Source organism: Tiliqua scincoides, chromosome 4, assembly GCF_035046505.1.
Source record: "Tiliqua scincoides isolate rTilSci1 chromosome 4, rTilSci1.hap2, whole genome shotgun sequence".
NCBI lineage: Eukaryota > Metazoa > Chordata > Lepidosauria > Squamata > Scincidae > Tiliqua > Tiliqua scincoides.
The window spans coordinates 176,960,308-176,980,505 of NC_089824.1; the positions used below are offsets into that span (position 1 = coordinate 176,960,308).

At 45.2% G+C, this 20,198-nt stretch overlaps 1 protein-coding gene across 2 annotated transcripts in view; it reads left to right on the top strand.

The window, feature by feature from the left end:
• Nucleotides 1-20,198, top strand: part of TMCC2 (transmembrane and coiled-coil domain family 2) — a 116,667-nt gene that overhangs the window by 84,287 nt on the left and 12,182 nt on the right. Inside the window, exons 1-2 of one of the 2 annotated variants that reach the window (XM_066625563.1) lie at nt 1,755-1,798; nt 8,751-9,685. In XM_066625563.1, the coding sequence (XP_066481660.1) occupies nt 1,757-1,798; nt 8,751-9,685 (977 nt within the window). In that variant the 5' untranslated portion in view covers nt 1,755-1,756. Of the gene's footprint in view, nt 1-1,754; nt 1,799-8,750; nt 9,686-20,198 lie in introns of those variants that run through there. The other variant, XM_066625562.1, reaches the window with a different exon arrangement.

The following is a 20,198-nucleotide window of genomic DNA, read 5'->3' on the forward strand; positions in this document are numbered from 1 at the left end:
CCCTCCACGTTCTGCCCACTGGGAGCTCTTCCAGGCTTCTCTAGCTGCCTGGTTGGCTGCCCAATCAGCGCGTAGGGGCAGGCACCAGCAACAGCAGGAGCGTTCAAGCCCCTGCACTGCTGCTCCTTTTTCTCCTGCTGCTGCGTGAGGCTCCAAGCCGCTGCTTCTCCCACCCTGCATGCGCAGCTGCTGCCGCCGCCACCACCACCACCACCACCACATGACTCCTTGAATCTGCGGCACACCTGATGCAGCCTCACGGCACACTAGTGTGCCACGTCACAGCGGTTGAAAACTGCTGCTCTAGTGACACCACTAGTGACCAAAACTGCTAAAATCACGGTTTGTAGGAATCATGCCATCTTGTTATATATCAATCGATCTGTAATTTCATGCAGAATGCAATGAAACAAACTACCCTGAAACATCTGTGTTCTATCAAAAGGTATACCTAAAAAACCAGCATGGGTGGGGTGAAGTTACATTACCACACCCGCCACAGGGTCCTTGCTCTGCCCACTGCATGGGAGGAGGTCCATCACGGGGGTTACACTGTGGTCTCCTGCATCAGGTGATGCAAACCCTAATGAAGACACTGGTAAGGGGAAGGAGCAGTCTAATCCTTTCACAACCAATATCCTTTACCCAGTGTAAATAGCTCTTGAAGTTGCTGTTAGACAGACCTGCAGGTAAATTATATCATACCTTATAGCAGCTTTCAGATTGGGATGGGGGATAGATCATGCAAATGGTGCAGTGGAAAAAGGTTGACTCATTTCCCAGTGCTGCTGCTCTGATTATATTAAGAGGCGCCGCACCTCCACTTTTTAAATGTAGGGGGAAACCCACTGAGAAATCCAGTCACAGATCTCTGCATCATGTCTGTTTTGACCCTCAGTTGACTATAGTGTATATCATAGAAGGTAAGTAGTTTCAACTCTGGGAGGGGTGAAGTTAGTTAATATCTGCAGTTGTAGATCACCTTCTGAGGGTCAACCCTAAAGATAACCATGTTAGCAAACATTGTGTAGAACTTCCTCTGTCCCTTCCTTCCCCAGTCACAGCCACTGCTAAGGGCTGTTTTCTTGAATATGTCAAACTCTTGGGTTCATCCTTTCTCTGCTGTTTCGTAATAGCAGTTCTCCACGAAGGGGAAAAAAGGGGTACAAGCTGACCATAAAAGTGGAAACTGGTCACCCTGTCTCTACGTAATTCACAGAAACAAAGTTGAGCAACTTTGTTCTGCTTGGTTTCCTCTTTTGACTTCACCAGGGCTTCTGTCTCTGGGTTGCTTTTATCTTTACCGTGCACAAATCGTATGTATGAAGAAAAAAAAATCCATTTCCTGCAGGTTTCAGTTCAATTCCTGCAAGTAAATAAGAGAGAAGGAGAACCTCCTCACTGTGTTCTGGGCTCTGGAAAGCCCCCAGAGCCGCTCAGGAACTAAGAATAGGCTGACAGGCAGTGTTTGTAAAGTCTGCAGTTTTTAAATTTATTTTTTTTAATGTGCTGCTCTAATAAGGTTGAGGCAAGTTTATGACTGCGATGTATGGTGATGTGTGTGGGTTGTGTTTTTCTCTCCTGCTTTCTTTTATCACCCAGCAAATGCATCAGAAAGATGTCTGAACCAGAAAAATAAGTCAGAGTAGCTGCCCAGGCATGCCGCCAGTAGCTTTTGGATAGCCTTACAGTTGTTTCCTTATGTTTTTTTTTCTTTACCGGGGATCTCTTTTTGCTCATCAGAGAGGCTTATACTATGAGAAGGAAGAAAGTGCTGGAGCTGGAAGAACACTGTAAGGTATGGTGTTGTAAAGGTTGGATTCGTGTAGTTTGAACTTGCCAAACAGAAGCTCTCTTCCCAGTGAAGAGTTATTTGGAATGTAATGATCGCTGTATGGCCAACAGCTTTGGGCTCTTAGCTTCCATTGAGTTTGCATTTTCCCTCTTGAAATTCTGTGCTGGCATTTCTTCAAATAACGGGAGTTGATTGGGCAATTTCGGAGCACTTTCCAACAGCAGGAATTGGGGAGAAAAACAGTGAAATAGCAGAGCTCACCTTATGACTAACGTGCTAAATACAGCACATTATATACACTATATTGGGGTTGAAGTTAGGAAACAGGAATGTGACTGGTGCCAACATCTAGCAATGGATGCCCATGGCATTACTGTGGCCCACAGATGTTTGATGGGTTCATCCAGCTGACCTCTAAACCTGACACAATCCTAACACTGTTTAGATCCTTGCTCTTACAGCACTTGGGCAACCAATGAAGAAGGTATGGGGCATTTCTAAACTCTACAACTGTCCACATAATGTTACCTTGGACAGGTACTTTAAAACAATGTTTTCCAGAATGTGGGAGCATCAACACATCACTGCAAGCCATAATGTTGTTCTAATCTTGGTATTCCAAGCAGGTGTGGCTGGGGAAATATTAAAGATTTGGGCTTTAATTTTCCACTGATGGAAAGTTTGTTCTGAGACTGAAATTTTGGGCGTCTTGACACTCCCACTTTTGTCTTGGTGAAATAGGGGTAGTAGGGGGAGTAGAGAACTCTCATGGTCTGTTTTGTCCAGTTTCTGCAGCAATTTTGATCTGAGATTGGGTACAATTTTTAGTTACTTTCTGCAGGGCTTTATAGCTTTTGGAAAATGGGAAGGATTTATAACTCCAGCCTGCAGATATACATTAGTCTTATTGAACAAGTGTACTTACTGTTGTGTAGTTAAGGAAAATATAGTCTAGCTTCCTTTATGGTAAATTCTATTGAGCATCTTTCAGGACTATCTCCATCAAGTGGCCAGGTTGGCAATACTTGCCCCACCAAACAGACCCATGCAATTATGAATGTAGGTATTCACATCCTGTCCCATCCACTCATAAGAACAGCCCCACTGGATCAGGCCATAGGCCCGTCTAGTCCAGCTTCCTGTATCTCACAGCGGCCCACCAAATGCCCCAGGGAGCACACCAGATAAAAAAGAGACCTCATCCTGGTGCCTTCCCTTGCATCTGGCATTCTGACATAACCCATTTCTAAAATCAGGAGGTTGAGCATACACATCATGGCTTGTACCCCATAATGGATTTTTCCTCCAGAAACTTGTCCAATCCCCTTTTAAAGGTGTTTAGGCTAGACTCCAGCACCACATCCTGTGGCAAGGAGTTCCACAGACCGACCACATGCTGAGTAAAGAAATATTTTCTTTTGTCTGTCCTAACCCGCCCAACACTCAATTTTAGTGGATGTCCCCTGGTTCTGGTATTATGTGAGAGTGTAAAGAGCATCTCCCTATCCACTCTGTCCATCCCCTGCATAATTTTGTATGTCTCAATCATGTCCCCCCTCAGGCGTCTCTTTTCTAGGCTGAAGAGGCCCAAACGCTGTAGTGTTTCCTCATAAGGAAGGTGCCCCAGCCCCGTAATCATCTTAGTCGCTCTCTCTTGCACCTTTTCCATTTCCACTATGTCTTTTTTGAGATAGTTTCTTCTTGCTTATTTTTCTTATGGCACAATCCTATTCATGTCTACTCAGAAGTAAGTCTCATTGTGTTCAATAGGTTTAGTCCCAGCAAAGTGTGTATAAGATAGCAACTGGGGGGGGGGGAGCTGGTTTGGACAAATGCCCATGATTAATGGCCCAATCCTATCCAACTTTCCAGTGCCAATGCAGCTGCAACACAGCCCAAAGACAAGGGAACAAATATTCCCTAACTGAGAGGAGACCTCCGTGATTGTCCCCCCCCCCCCACTGCAGGATGCAGTGCACATCCCACTGGCTCAGCTGCATCAGTACTGGAAGGTTGGATAGGATTGGGCCCAAAGAAAACTAACTGGGAAGTGATGGGAAGGGTCAGGACATGAGCACCCACATCTGTAATCAAATGGGCTGGTTTGGCAGGACAAGTATCATGCAAACCAGCGATTTTCAGCCTTTTTCATCTCATGGCACACTGACAAGGCACTAAAATTGTCAAGGAACACCATAAGTTTTTTACGCTGCCAGTCAGTGGCTCATGTACCCCAATGGCTCTACTAATAAATGACCCTCCTACAAACTCCCGCGGCACACCTGCAAACTGGTTGAAAATCACTGATGCAAACAGACCCAAATCTTGCCTCTATTTAACATTAATTTAATATGCAGCTCAGTTGCCACATCCTAAGGCAAACCCAATTATTTTAGTACTGAATTTGTTATAGTGCTGAAAACTAACAGCACAGAAAAGGGATTGATTTGCTCTACAGTACTTCAATTTACAACTCAGCAAAATGTTTGCATACAGAAGCTATCATTTCAGAAGGGGAATTTTATCAGTCATGTTACTGTTCTCATATGATACTTTAGCTGACTGCCCAATCCTAGCTTGCCAGGCCTAGTGGTCTGCGCTGTATCCAGCACAAGGTAGTTGCTAGCTGAAGGGCAACTTAGGGTAAGAGGATATTTTCCCCCTTATCCAAGTAATATTCCAGCCACTCCTATGGGGTTACTTGGATCTGTGCCAGCAAAATTGCTGGCACAAATCCAAGTAGCCCATGTAAGGCTGCTTGAGTCAGGGATGGAAGTTAAAATTCGGCCTACACTGCAGATGCTGATCCCACACCCCCTCCCAAGCCTGATTCACCTCCCAGTCGGCCCTCCTCCTGCTCTAAAACTTCCTCTCCAAACCTTCATTCCACCCCCCCCCCACCCTCCTGAACCAGCCCATTTCAAACCTAGGATTGTATTCTTATTGAAACAGCTATTACAGTTCAGCCGTTATGGGTACAACTTTTCATTAGCCCATGAATTTGGTATAATAAATAATATTAATAAACTTTATTTATATCCCGCCCTTCTCCCTAAAAGGGACCCAGGGTGGCTTACAACATGTTAAAAACAGATTAAAAACATAATTTAACCAACAGATAAAAAACATATATTAAAAACACATTAACAGATACCATAAAAACAGTAGTCAGATAAAAAGAGCATAAAGCAGCAGATCATAGAGGAATCAGGCCTGTAAAAAATACTAAAAGATGTAGAAAAGATGTTAAAAAGGCCATGAACTCAGAAGGCTTGTTTAAACAGAAGGGTCTTCAGGCCTCGCCGAAAAGTCTCAAGAGAGGGAGCCATTCTCAAGTCAAGGGGAAGGGAGTTCCATAACATTGGTGCCACTACTGAGAAGGCCCTATTTCTTGCCGCCGCCCCACGTACCTCCTTAGGCGGCGGCACTTGTAAAAAGGCCTTCTCTGATGACCTAAGAGGACGAGCCGGATTGTGCGGAAGTAGGCGGTCTCTAAGATACCCTGGCCCAGAGCAGTATAGGGCTTTAAAGGTCTAAACCAGCACCTTGAATTGGGCCCAGAAATGAATGGGCAGCCAATGTAGCCCCCGGAGAAGCGGGCTAGCAGTATCTAGCAGTAATAATGTGTTTGCACAATATGTTTTTGTTGTTGTTGTTGTACTTACCTCTTCTGGACCATCTGGTTGCCCACCCACTTCCAATGTAGCATGTGGCACTGCATGGTCTTGTTTGGTGTGGGTTAGGATTGGGCTGCATGTCTCCTGCATAGAAAACCCTCTTCAAGGTGTGCAGAAGTGACAATCGTGAGGAATCCTTAGGCATTAGAGCAGCCATTTTCAACCACTGTGCCGTGGCACACTGGTGTGCCACGAATGGTCCCCAGGCGTGCCGCGGTAATTTGGGAGAGGGTAATTTATCAGTTAGGACCATTGGGGGATGTGAGCCCCCATTGACAGCACAGTGTGCCTTGTCAATTGTCAAAAAGCTGATGTTGTGCCTTGACCATTTTAGTGCCAGTGTGCCGCAAGATGAAAAAGGTTGAAAATCACTGCATTAGAGGAATCTCCAAGAAAACAGTGTGGAAGTAAATTAGGCTGCATCTGCTGAATATACTACTTTTGAGATCTCCTAATTGCAAGCCTGAAGCAACTCACAGGCCACTTTAATTTTCATAATAATTTGTATAGCAAGGTCAACAAGTGGCAGGTTTTCAGTGCTCTGTGTTTCAAATGGAAGGGCAGTGTGCTTCAGGGTCTTTGAGTTAGCAGTTGGGAGGCATGATTCCTAGATTTTGGATCAGTTTTGTGCAAGCATCAGGCTTATAGTGTTTCCATTTGTTAACACTCATTTACATAAGGGTTATAGTTAGTACTAGCTTTCTGTCATTCTAGTACCAGGGGGCATCCTGCAGTGTTACGTTGCTGCTGAGTTAAATTGGGACAAAAGGATGCTGTATTAACAAAAATTTAAAGAGTCTCCTGAAGTGCTCCCTGATCATTTCACCTCTGCTTATGACTTTGTCTATGCCTTGCACAAAGTTTGACTTTATGTTTTCTGATTTCCCTTACTTGAGCAGTATGACCAAGTTGAAACTCAAAAGGCCATGAGTCAGGATTCCTGAGTGCTGTCCTCTTCTGGTCTGTGGAAGAAAGATGAGTCAAGGGCACAATTCACAGATCACTGATACCATTGGGAATCTGGTAGTAGATACCAATACTCAGTGAAAAATAGTTCTGCTCTTTGAAGGACTCTGGGTTTTGGCTAGGTTCTGGATTAGTTTTGGATTTCCAGATTGAGCAGAACATAGAACATCCTCTGTTTATCCATTTATACCAGTTCATAGTTTCTCTTGGATTGCTTAAGCTTTAGTTGATTTGATTGTTTGATTTCTCAGCTAAGCCTTCAACCACTCATCAACGTTTGTCTGCAATGAAATGGTTATGCTGAGAGAAGGACACATTACTGTGTTGGCTACATAGACTCATCGACTATTTCTTTTTGTGTCAAATTCACTAAGAAAAAAGCTTTCTAGATAACCTCTCCTTATAGTTTGTGACCTGCAAGGATATTAAAAAGCATACATTTTGTATTTCAGGGTGAAGTTATGATATCTTTCCTTCCAGCAGGCAACTGGAACTGATGGTGTCCAAGTGAAAATGTATCGTTTAAATCTAAATCCTCCACTTTACTGATGAGATTTGAACTTGCTTATGTTTGACTCTGGTCTGCTATTGTAGTAGGAAATTATATTTAGAGTTGTTTGAAAATGGTGTTATTTACCTTATGCAAATGTAAGCCCATTGTGTAAGCCCATTTCTCACCAGAAACAAACACCTCTATCTATACAGTATTCTATATTTCCACATAGATGCAAAAGAAAACCAAAACCATGACCCTTTCTTCTAGTGATGCTTTTAACTGTCAGTTATATCACCCTTACATCAAATTTTATATATATTTATATTTATATTTATATTTATAAATATGATATAAAGGGTATTATATCAAATACCCTTAAAAACAAGTTGAATTGAGGAATTGATAAACTGCTCATAAATGTGCATGCTATCAATTCAGTGATGGGCAGTCCAGTCCTAACCAGCATTGGCACAGCCAGGCTGCACAGCCTGCGCTGTATCCAGGACAGGTTAGGAGGTGGTGGAGGTCTCTTTTGAGTAAGGGGATATATTTCCCTTTACACTGGGTAAAACCCCAGCCACCCCATGGCCCATTGGCTATGGGGCTTCTTGGATCTGTGCTAACTGTTTAGCTGGCACAAATCCAGGAAGCCTGGTGTAATGCCAGCCTGGCCAGGAGAGGTGTTAGGATATGGCAGAGGCTTGCTTTGCTGATCCTTCCCCCTTCTGGGTCTGATTTCTCCCTGTTGCATGCTCCCCCACCCATAAACACCTCCCCCCCTGCTTGCCCACCAACCTCCCCATGACCTGGCTCTGCTTAGCACAGCCTCACCTGTGCTGGCTGGCACTGCTCCTGGAGGCAGCGCCGAGAGGCTGCTGCATGCCATTGAACTTTACGACACGGGGGCAGCTGTACCAGCTTAACTGGCAGTAAGCATTGCGCTATGAAGGATAGATGAGTAATCAATTTTAAAATTGTAATTCAGTGATAGTCCTCTTACGCCTAACTGTCACTCTTTTCTTTTTATCTGACTGTTCTCAGTATTTATCACCATTTCCCCCTCTATTGCCATTCTGGACCAGTTCCTCATTATCTATTGTCTGGGATAGCTATCTTTGGCTAATGAAGTGCTTACTGCATTTCTTGTCAATCCATTGCATACCAGTGCTTTGTGAGTTGGATTCTTATTTTATCACAGCAGTGGTGGACCTCCCATTCACTCTATGGGACAAATGCCCTGGGTGTGGAGCCTCACACGCCTTTAGGACCTTGCGGAAGCCTCTTTGAGGCTCCTGACAGGGTCGGAAACTGTGCTTCCGGTTTTCCAGAAGCACAGTTTAAAGTGTCGGGGAAGGAGGCTTCCCCAATGCGCCTTGGAGTCACACAAGGCACCATGCGCTCCAGGTAAGGGGGGGCAAATTTGCGCATGGGGAGTGATGACATCCCGCGGGGGGGTACCAAGGTGTGGGGCTTGCCACTGTATCTCAGATTTGAGTTACACCAACTTTTCTATATTTTTTGAAACTGAACTAGCAAAGCACCATTGCTGTAAGGGGAGTTAGCATGGAGCAAGTAGGGGATTGATGAGAGCAAATATTGCAGATTTATTAAATTGTAAATGTTAAACATGCTTTATTGAATCCTCTGTAGAATCTCTTTGCAATTGCAATTCCAGCTGAATGCAGAAAAGCAGTGCTGTAGTGTGAAATTGGCCCTTTCTGTCCATCACTGGAATGTTTGACCCCTCAAAAGCAATTATATACCAACACTTTAATTAAACTATCCCTTCTCTGTTTCTCTTCTTTGTTTTCTGCAGTTGGATAAAGGGGAAGTGAGCCAGATCAGCCTGCCTGCAAATATAAGCCATGGTGATGCTGACAGCAACATCTGCCTTGATGTTCCTGATGGCAATCCAGACCCACAGAGGACAAAAGCAGCCATTGACCATCTGCACCAGAAGATCCTCAAGATTACAGAGCAGATCAGGATTGAGCAGGAGGCACGAGATGACAATGTGGCTGAGTACCTAAAGCTAGCGAACAATGCTGACAAGCAGCAGGCTTCTCGTATCAAACAGGTCTTTGAGAAGAAGAACCAGAAGTCTGCCCAGACTATTGCTCAGCTACATAAGAAGCTTGAACATTACCACAAAAAGCTAAAGGAGATTGAACAAAATGGGCCCTCCCGCCAGCCCAAAGATGTCTTCCGGGACATGCATCAAGGCCTCAAGGACGTAGGGGCCAATGTCCGCTCCAGTATCAGTGGCTTTGGAGGTGGTGTGGTGGAGGGTGTCAAGGGCGGACTGTCAGGCCTTTCTCAAGCTACACACACAGCTGTGGTCTCTAAGCCCCGTGAGTTTGCAAGCTTGATCCGTAACAAATTTGGCAGTGCAGACAACATTGCCCACTTAAAGGACACGCTGGATGATGGGCACCCTGAGGAGGCCTCACGGACTCTGAGTGGCAGTGCCACACTGGTGTCTAGTCCCAAGTACGGCAGTGATGATGAGTGCTCCAGTGCCACCTCTGGCTCAGCAGCCGGTAGCAACTCTGGGGCAGGCCCTGCTGGCTTGGGCAGTCCCAAGTCTAACACCTTGGACAGTCACCACTATAATTTTGACACCATCATAGAAGAACTGAGGGAGATTAAGGACATTCAGTCACACCTGGAGGACTCTATGGAAGACCTTAAGGCCCAGCTGCAACGTGACTATACTTACATGACTCAGTGCTTGCAGGAGGAGCGCTACAGGTAGGACGTTGCAATTGGCCCTGGGTTCATGCTGCTCTCAAATGGGGAAACTCATTAGTTCTTGAGTTGTGGGTCTGGATGTGCTGGCTCTTAATTGATGGCTCCTAAATGATCATACTGTGGGGAAAATTTATGAAGATACTGGGAAGGAACTGGATACAGTTTCATGTTCAGGTGAGCAAATAGCTTACCACTGTGAGGAGGAAAAACTTGACAGTGGATGTCCCTTTCAAAGAGGGAAAACAGACCGTGGTAGTGTAAAGCACTACTAAGATACACTTGGCAATGAGGACGGAGTGCAACTCAAGCTTTGAATCTAGAAACTGCCATTTGAAGCAAAAAAAGATTTTTGGACATTGGAATTTGGAAGATGATTGGGGGGGGGGAGTGAGGATCAGTAACAGCCCAAAAATGGGGTTAAAATCCAATGAACACATCAATAGAAAAGTAATTTTCAAAACACAGTTCAGTTGCCAGAGGGCTATTCCTTTATTGACATAGATTCCAGCCCCTAGCTGATTTTGGGCATAATCCTAACCAATTTTCCAGCATTGACATAGCTGTGCCAATGTGGTGTGCACTGTATCCTGCAGTGGGGAGGCAGTCAAGGAGGCTTCCTCAAGGTAAGGGCATGTTTGTGACCTTACCTTGGGTCTGCATCACGGCTAGGTCAGTGCTGGAAAATTGGTTAGGATTGCGCCCTTTAAAATTTAAATCTATTGTTCGTTTTAATTTTTAAAAATACCTTTGATTAAATTGAAATGAAATGAAAACCAGAATAAACCTGATAAAGCCTACACATAATTTCTTAAAGCTGAAGCATGAGTTAAAAGCTGCTTTTCTATGTAAAAAATGAACCATGGAGAAAAATTCTGACTAATGAGGTTAAGCATTATAAATCGCATAATAGGACTCTGCTGAAATATTTACCTTTACCGGGACAGAAAGGCAGGATATAAATTCTATAAATAAATATCATCTTCAGCTTTGCAGCTCTTCTTGTGGACTGTAAGGTTGCACCTTACACCTTTTCAGCCACACTAGACGCTGTGCCAGAACCACCTTTCAGAGCGCAATACCATAGTCTTTCGAGACTGAAGGTTGCCAATATATGTAAGGTTGCACCTCTCTTTTGTTAGGGTGGGGACTGTGAACATGGGCATCAGTTCATCGTGCCAGGGGGGCTTGAGGAAGGGCAGCATAGAGACACTCCCTACCTTCCAGCAGTCTCCATGTCTTCCAACACATGGCCAGAAAGTAAGAACGTGCACCCAATTGCTTAGACCTGGATTTCTCAACCAGTGGTATGGGTACCACCAGTGGTTCTTGAGGTGGTGTCTAGTGGTACTCGCAGGACCCCTGGATATCTGCTGCCTGATGATTGCAATGCAACAAACAGGTAGGAGGTTCAGCTCAGTGGACAGAGCTCCAAAGCCTGCTTTTCTGTGCTCAATAAAGCCCTCCCATCCACCTGGAGCCTCTTACTGGTGTTTGTTCTGTTGCATCTGGCCTCCCAACTCAGAAGTAACTGGTGATGACGACATCGCAAGTTACTTCCAGTGGTACTTCGAATAGGTGGACCATATGAAGACCTTGAGAAACACTGGTTCGGACAATGGGTCATGGCTTTTCTCCCTTCTGGCACCATGATGGAAGCTGTGGGGGAAAAGCAACTGGCTTTTACTTTTGTTTCTTTGCAGCCACAGTAGAAGTGAGGGAAGGATTTTGGCAGGAAGGGGAATTTGTGCCCACTCCTCATCAGATTCAAGCAAAAGTATTGACTTGGTAATACTTTGGCTCATCTCTAAGTCATGCATTGAATTTATTACTGAGGGCTTCTGGGTCACGAAAGGCTAGCACATCATTGCAGATGTGAGGCTCCCAGAAATGTCCTGTATCTCGTCAAGATGACACATATGATTTGGGTGATCTTTTACCTCTGTTGTAACTTTTCCAGTCAGTTGAGCTCAGTTATCAAATGATGATAATTTATGATTCTCCCAACTAAACAGCATAGACTTTTATTTTCTACCTTGTGGTGAAACACTATTTTGCCCAGTAACTACCAGGTGTCCGTTGACCCCTCCTTGCCCTGCCCATATCCCCCCTCCTCCCTCTTCCACATTACACTCCTCAGTGTTAGCAGAGTTGTGCCAACATCCGAGCTACGTTGGCATGGCCTTTTTTCAGCATTGTGCCAACGTACATGGTGTGTCTTTTAGCAGGTGAACTCCTATGCTGGCGACGTGGTTGTTGCTCCAGCATATGTGGAGATCAGCTGACATATCTGGAGTACAGGACTGAGCTGTCAGCATTTATGCAAGTTTTCTTGCTTATTTTTGAATACGTGCAAATAAAGTAAAAGAGTTGACTTTTGTCTTTTAACAGACATAATTCTGTAGTACATGTGGGCTACATGGCTAAAGGATTTGGATTATTGAGATTCTATTTAGCTGCAAATCAGTATGTTCTAATTGCCATAGCAACCAGTTATTATGCATGCTTGTTCAGTGAATATCAGAATTTCAAAATGGAAAATTTGATTTAAATGGGTCTTTTTCTTGGTGATTCACAGCACAATCCTGTGCACATCTACTCTGAAGTAAGCCCCATTATGTTTGAGGAAACGTGTGCCTAGGATTGCAGCCTTAAATCATAATTAAAATTAATTCACCCTGCCTTTTCATCAGTGTCTTAGAAGAAGTCTGTTGGAATTTCCTGCATTGTGAATTCTGCTTATGAGAAAAGAGACACTGCACTATAACTGAGTGTGTTTCTATTTATAAAAGACACAAGAGGAAACACATTCCTGACTAAACACTAATGCAGCCTCTTACTTAGCTACTCTGGGCAGGAAGATAAGGACGAGTGTTCAAAGGATGCTTCTGCTTGTGGGCCTAGCAAATAAGGAAAAGCAGAATTTTATTTCCAAATCAATATTGGGAGTAGTCCTAATGCAGCAAGCTGTGAGTATAGCTGCTGTGATTGCAGTACTTGCTGATTGATCAAGGCTGGGGAACAGATGCCTCTGCAGGCCTCCTGTAGTCGTGATCAGTTCATCTGTAGAGCAGGAGCAAGGAGGATAGCAGCACCCACACACTTCAGTCACTCACCCCAGAGTAACGTATTTGGTTCTGTGAGCGGCTTTTGGAGGAACTACATCACAGCCACCTGTAAGGAACATACCCACTGGATCAGTGTAATCACAGCATTCTTCACATAATGTGCAGACAGTAAATGTGTGTATGAGAGAATAGGATTGCAATAGCAAACCGCCTTTGAGATACATGAGTTCACTGGACCTTTTGCACGTGCAAACCATTCACGTTTAGGCTCTGTACATGTAGCCAGGGACCATGCAAGGCTTCTGACTGTATACACAGGGCCTGCATGCAGAATGCTGGTACACTCATAGGCGCATCCATATTGTCTAGTGCAAAGATCTTCAACTGGTCAAGAGCTGGGACCCATCTTGAATATCAACAAGGGACCCAGGGGCAAAGCCTGCCCATATCCCCCTTGTGCCTCTCCCACATTACACTCCTCTCTGCCAACAGAGTTGTGCCAACTCAAAGCAAAGAAGTGGAGCCTGTGGGCATGGAGCCAAGGAGCAAGGGGCAGAGTCCACAGAAACATAGTTTAAGAAATACAGAAATTGTCTGCCATCAAAATACTAGCCAAAACAGATCATTTTCATGCAGTTCAGATTCTCATCATGTCACAAACACAAAAGAAGAACTAAAAGTTCATACAACTCAATGAGTGGAACACAGCTGCGGTTAATATGTTAGTGTTAATGTTAATATGTGTGTATCAGATGTATATACACACACACGTACTGTATATACAATATGGAATTAAGCATGAAGACAGCCAGGCAAACAAATATACCCACTTTATAGGCAGGCACATTAAGGCCAAGAGTTTCTAATTCAAAGGACAAATAGCTAAAACGTGGTAGAGCTCAAGCAACCCAAGTGAAGTGAATAGGATATTTTAAACTAAAATAATTGTCTATGCTAATTTTCTTTTAAACAAAAGCAGCCCCACAATCTCAAAATGTATGTGAGCTTTTTTATTTTTAGCAATCTGTGAAGAAATGCAGTAAATAAAATTCTCAAATATTTTGTTTACCAATTAGACTGAGCCAAAAATGGATTTTGATTGGCTTTCACCTGTACCATATCTGTATAATGTTTTTAATAAGTTACAGCCCAGTCCTATGCATGTCTACTCAGAAGTATGTCCCATTAGTGTCAATGGGGCTTACTCCCAGGAAAGTGTGGATAGGATTGGACTGTTAAACACCTACACTGCAGTGAATTGTGATACTTATGAACACACAAATTATAGCAACTTTAGTACGGATTTCAACCATCAGAAGTTTTTTTCTTTTCCAGATAGACTCTGTGTACTTAAGAAACAAATATTTCCTGGATTTGCCAAGTAAACCTCTCCCCCCCCTCCCCTGCTCTATCTTTCTTGCATCCCAAATGTAACTTGCATTGGAGCAGGCAGGCCAGCGGACCTGCACTGCATCCAATAATAATAATACTGGTATTTATATACTACCTTTCTGGTCATCAGATTACTCCTCTGACTTTATTCAAGGCGGTTCACATAGGCAGGCTATCTCTAAACCCCCGAGGAGATTTTTACAATAACAGAAAGGTTCTATCTTTCAAGAACTGCACAACATTTCAGATGGATCTTTCACGGTCTGGTATCACGTCTAGTCCCCAGTTGCCTCCCACACTGGCTGAAAAGTAGCTCCTTCATCTCTCACTTGAAGGGCAGCCAAGATGCTTCTCCACTCACACCAAAGAGCAGGTGGAATAACTCGGCTCAGATTGTCAGCTGCTTCAAGGTCTTGCCATTCACAGAGCCTGCTGGTGGCCTCAAACTGGCAACTTTCAGATGTTATCTTTGGGCTAACGGAGGCTCTACCCTCTAGACCAGACCTCCTGCCCAATGCAAGTTTGGGGCCAAAAGTGGTGAAATCCAAGGCAAGGGGAAACCTTTCCCCTTACCCTGTGTCACACTGCAGTGGTGCAGATCTGACCAGAATGGAGTAACCAGGGGCCACGACGTGCTGCCCAGGAATGGGGTCAGGATCTAGCTTAACGGTTGGATCCTGGTCTCACCTCCTGCTCCCTGCCCACCCTAGGAATGCCTGCTGCCCACTCTCCCCCCACCCCAAATCACCTCTTCCCTGCCTTCTTCCCACCTCTTCCCCACCCTCCCCACACTCACCCAGACCCCTGTGTTGGCCGAACTCGACTGACTCAAACCTACCCCGCTGGGCCTGGATCCGGCATGGGGAGGCCAGCGCAGCTTCTTATGCTGGCCTCCCTGATGCCTAAGTTGGTGCAAACGTGCCTTATGGCACATTTGCAACACCCCCAGGTCAGCTCAAGTGAGTTGCACCGGTCTAACCCGGGGGTTACTGTCTTTCTAACAGTTCAATGTCAGGGTTGGAATCTTCCTACTCATATAATAGGGGCAGGGGGAGGATTTTCAATTATTCCCCCTTCCCTCTCTAGCACCCTGAACCCAAGATACTCCTAAGAGGTGTGAGACGCTCAGGATCAAGATGGCACAGGGGGCTGAAGAGGAAAGGAGTGTCACCAAAATTCCACCCCTCCGCCTCTTGCTCAATTGAGAGGAAACGCTCGTGTAAGAGAGAGTCTGGATCCAACCCTGACATTCAGACAGCCCAGCCAACACCCCAAGCACCCATCAAAAAGCACAATACACCAAACATACACTTTCCTTACAGGTGGGCAGCTGCTCTAGGCCAGAGGAGACTAGACTGCACTCTGTTCTTCCCTACTGGGTGGTATCTCTGCACTCAGTCATGCCAGAAGCAACAATGCATTTCTGCTGTGCACGGCAGGGACAGGCAGTGAGTGTTGCTATGCCTGGCCATAGTGGCAACTGGTGGCCAGCAAGTCCCAGCAAGGGGCAGTGTCACAACTGGTGGCATTAGCAGTAGTAACTGGGGTCCCCACAGCTATAGTGCCAGTGAGTGACTTGAAAACTCCTTCTGTGCCCACCTCTCTTCTGGCTTGGGGCATTATAAGTTTCATGTGCCTTTCCCTTGCTTCCTGCACATGCATGAAACAGCAAGGTCTATTGGCCTAGAGAGATTTGTCTGTTTTGCTGAAGGATTTGATTCCCAAGCCTCCATTCTCATCAAAAACAAAGTGGTGGTTGTGGCACTGATGCAATCCGCCTAAGGTTGCATCACAACGCACTGGTTGAGGACCATTGGCCTAATGCATGAGTAGGTCAGTGAGAGGGCATTGCCATATGCATGCTTGATCATGTGATACATGTTTAAAGGTAATTTGTACATGTATTTATATTTTGTCTCCGTATTGTACTTCACTGGTGTTAGAAACTTTTTCCAAGTTTTTTAACAGAAGCTGGAAAATGTCCTGAAATATCCTGGAAATCACTCATCAGTAACAGCAGGGATGGAAATAAAACTCTTTGTTCCCAAAGCCAGACGGTGTTCAGTTGAAAGATCCAACCCTCCACCTCCTTTCCATTGTTTTCCATTCACTGACATTTGTCCCCTTTTGAGCGGGTGGGAAAGACTTATGCAGCAAATCAGTAACATTCACAAGGGAATAAGCCTCACTGAATGCAGTGGGAATGCAGGGCTGGTCCATCCATGAGGCCAACTGAAGCAATTGCCTCAGGCAGCAGATTGGTGGGGTGCACCTATCTCTGACTGTCTTCTTACCTTCACTGTTCTTGTTTCAACTTCCATACCCTGGGTTGAAAAAGGAAGAGGGGGATGAAAAGGAAGCGTGAAGGGGAGCAGAGTGCTGAACATTGAAGAGTGGGAGGAATAGATGCTGGCACGCCATTGGGTAAGGGGAATAGCATTTGGCATAGCAACTCAGGCAACAGATCATCAGCAAGCCTCAAGTGGGACTTTTTTCCTAGTAAACATGCACAAGAAATTTTCAGCTAAATGAAAATCCTATTGGGATATGTCCACGTTTGTCAATTTTGGCATGTTTTGTTATAACTTGTATCCAAACTCTCTCCCATAGGATTCACAGTTATCATATTATAACAATCACATTAAAATTACTTCAAACACTGTAGACTGACAGTAGCTTGTGCAATTTACACCTAGTACTATGTCCTATTCTGATCTGGGCTATTCTTTCAAGCTTCTTAAGATGAATATGGATACCTCGTGACAAACTTTACCACAGTATAAGCACAAACCATTGTAACTCCCTACACAGCAATGCAGTGGCTCCAACATGGCATCTGCTGCTTCCTTTGGGGGGCTTTTGGACTCTGGAGGCACCCAGTGCAAGGGGATATTTATTCTCTTGCCCTGGGACAAGCCCCTACTGGCCTGGTGGGTCTACTGAGACCTGTGCCAGTGACATTGCTGGCGCAAATCCATGTGGACCTGTGAAGGTGGATTAAGCCTGGTAAGGAGGCTTGGATTAGGAGAACGTTACTGCCACCAAACCCACCCCTTGTCCTAATCCGCCCTCCTCCCTGCTCCATCACTGGTCCATTCCATCCACCCCACACTGTCCCACCCACCCCCTATCTCCCTTCTACCCCTGCTTGATTTTACCTGGGGTGGGGAGCATCTGGAGTCCGCTGCTGCATGGAGCCAGCTGCTTACCACTTCTCGTGGCAGCTAGCCCGTGCGCTCTGGTGGGTCACCTTTTGCGACAGTCAGAATGCACCTAGTGCTGCCAGAATGCTTGTTCTAGTGGCACTACATGTTGTAGGGTTGTGCCCTATCTTTTAGTGATAACAGAGTTTATCTGAACAAACATTTCCCAAATGTATTCATACTGGCCATTATCCTACCATGCTAACTCTATGTTTATGAGACTGCGCCCACTGCGCCCCGCCCATCTCCAACTGTTTCGACTTTTGTCCTGCCGTTGGAGTAAGATGGAATCTGGGAAGAGAGAGTGAGGCTGACTATGCGCACATCACCCTCACTGTAATCCAATTCACACGCAAGTCTTGACATCCCCCCAACTTTTATAAACTTTAAATTCCTGTGGCAATGGGCGAGCGACGAAGCAGTCAAGGTCTTCTTCAAAAACGATGGATGAACATCATGTTTATGAGAGCTTTTTAAACTTTAAAAATATTTGCTTCTATAATGTTTTCAACACATTTGCCTTTCTGCTATGTGCAAATTTGGGAAGGTTGAAAAAATTGCTTCTCACCCCCAGGTGGAAATCATAGCCCTTCTATTATGGGAGGAGGAAGCCAATAGGTATCCTTAAAAACCTACACTGGGCAAGAGAAGTTTAAAGGGGACAAAGACTGAGGTGTTAAGAAACAAAGCACCATTAGTTTTAATTGAGCTTTGCCTGCATGGAAATAACATTAGCAGTTTTGGGAGGGTTCTTTGATGGCCTGTTCAAAAATGAATATGAATTGGTAGGCTCTGATTCCTTGTAGAAGTATCAGTGTAGTATTCCCATTGGCTGCCTTATGCAGGCATGTTCATCACAGTGTACCTTAAAGGAGACTGCCACTGTTATTTCTGTCCTCAACTCTCTGCTCTTTGCTAGTTCAGTGTGAATCTTCCCAACATCACGATCTGTTACATCCATTGTATGACCCTGTAAGTGGAGAATTACAGCGGTTGGCCCTCTGGATGGTGAGGGAGGGAAAGGGGAGATAAAAGGAGACTTAGAGATGGCAGAGAAATTAAATGAGTTCTTTGCATCTGTCTTCACGGCAGAAGACCTCGGGCAGATACCGCTGCCCGAACGGCCCCTCCTATCCGAGGAGTTAAGTCAGATAGAGGTTAAAAGAGAAGATGTTTCAGACCTCATTGATAAATTAAAGATCAATAAGTCACTGGGCCCTGATGGCATCCACCCAAGGGTTATTAAGGAATTGAAGAATGAAGTTGCTGATCTCTTGACTAAGGTATGCAACTTGTCCCTCAAAACGGCCACGGTGCCAGAAGATTGGAGGATAGCAAATGTCATGCCTATTTTTAAAAAGGGAAAGAGGGGGGACCCGGGAAACTATAGGCCGGTCAGCCTAACATCCATACCGGGTAAGATGGTGGGATGCCTCATCAAAGGTAGGATCTCAAAACACATAGACGAACAGGCCTTGCTGAGGGAGAGTCAGCATGGCTTCTGTAAGGGTAAGTCTTGCCTCACGAACCTTATAGAATTCTTTGAAAAGGTCAACAGGCATGTGGATGCGGGAGAACCCATGGACATTATATATCTGGACTTTCAGAAGGCGTTTGACACGGTCCCTCACCAAAGGCTACTGAAAAAACTCCATAATCAGGGAATTAGAGAACAGGTCCTCTCATGGATTGAGAACTGGTTGGAGGCCAGGAAGCAGAGAGTGGGTGTCAATGGGCAATTTTCACAATGGAGAGAGGTGAAAAGCGGTGTGCCCCAAGGATCTGTCCTGGGACCGGTGCTTTTCAACCTCTTCATAAATGACCTGGAGACAGGGTTGAGCAGTGAAGTGGCTAAGTTTGCAGACGACACCAAACTTTTCCGAGTGGTAAAGACCAGAAGTGATTGTGAGGAGCTCCAGAAGGATCTCTCCAGACTGGCAGAATGGGCAGCAAAATGGCAGATGCGCTTCAATGTCAGTAAGTGTAAAGTCATGCACATTGGGGCAAAAAATCAAAACTTTAGATATAGGCTGATGGGTTCTGAGCTGTCTGTGACAGATCAGGAGAGAGGTCTTGGGGTGGTGGTGGACAGGTCGATGAAAGTGTCGACCCAATGTGCGGCGGCAGTGAAGAAGGCCAATTCTATGCTTGGGATCATTAGGAAGGGTATTGAGAACAAAACGGCTAGTATTATAATGCCGTTGTACAAATCGATGGTAAGGCCACACCTGGAGTATTGTGTCCAGTTCTGGTCGCCGCATCTCAAAAAAGACATAGTGGAAATGGAAAAGGTGCAAAAGAGAGCGACTAAGATGATTACGGGGCTGGGGCACCTTCCTTATGAGGAAAGGCTACGGTGTTTGGGCCTCTTCAGCCTAGAAAAGAGACGCCTGAGGGGGGACATGATTGAGACATACAAAATTATGCAGGGAATGGACAGAGTGGATAGGGAGATGCTCTTTACACTCTCACATAATACCAGAACCAGGGGACATCCACTAAAATTGAGTGTTGGGCGGGTTAGGACAGACAAAAGAAAATATTTCTTTACTCAGCGTGTGGTCGGTCTGTGGAACTCCTTGCCACAGGATGTGGTGCTGGCGTCTAGCCTAGATGCCTTTAAAAGGGGATTGGACAAGTTTCTGGAGGAAAAATCCATTATGGGGTACAAGCCATGATGTGTATGCGCAACCTCCTGATTTTAGAAATGGGTTAAGTCAGAATGCCAGATGTAGGGGAGGGCACCAGGATGAGGTCTCTTGTTATCTGGTGTGCTCCCTGGGGCATTTGGTGGGCCGCTGTGAGATACAGGAAGCTGGACTAGATGGGCCTATGGCCTGATCCAGTGGGGCT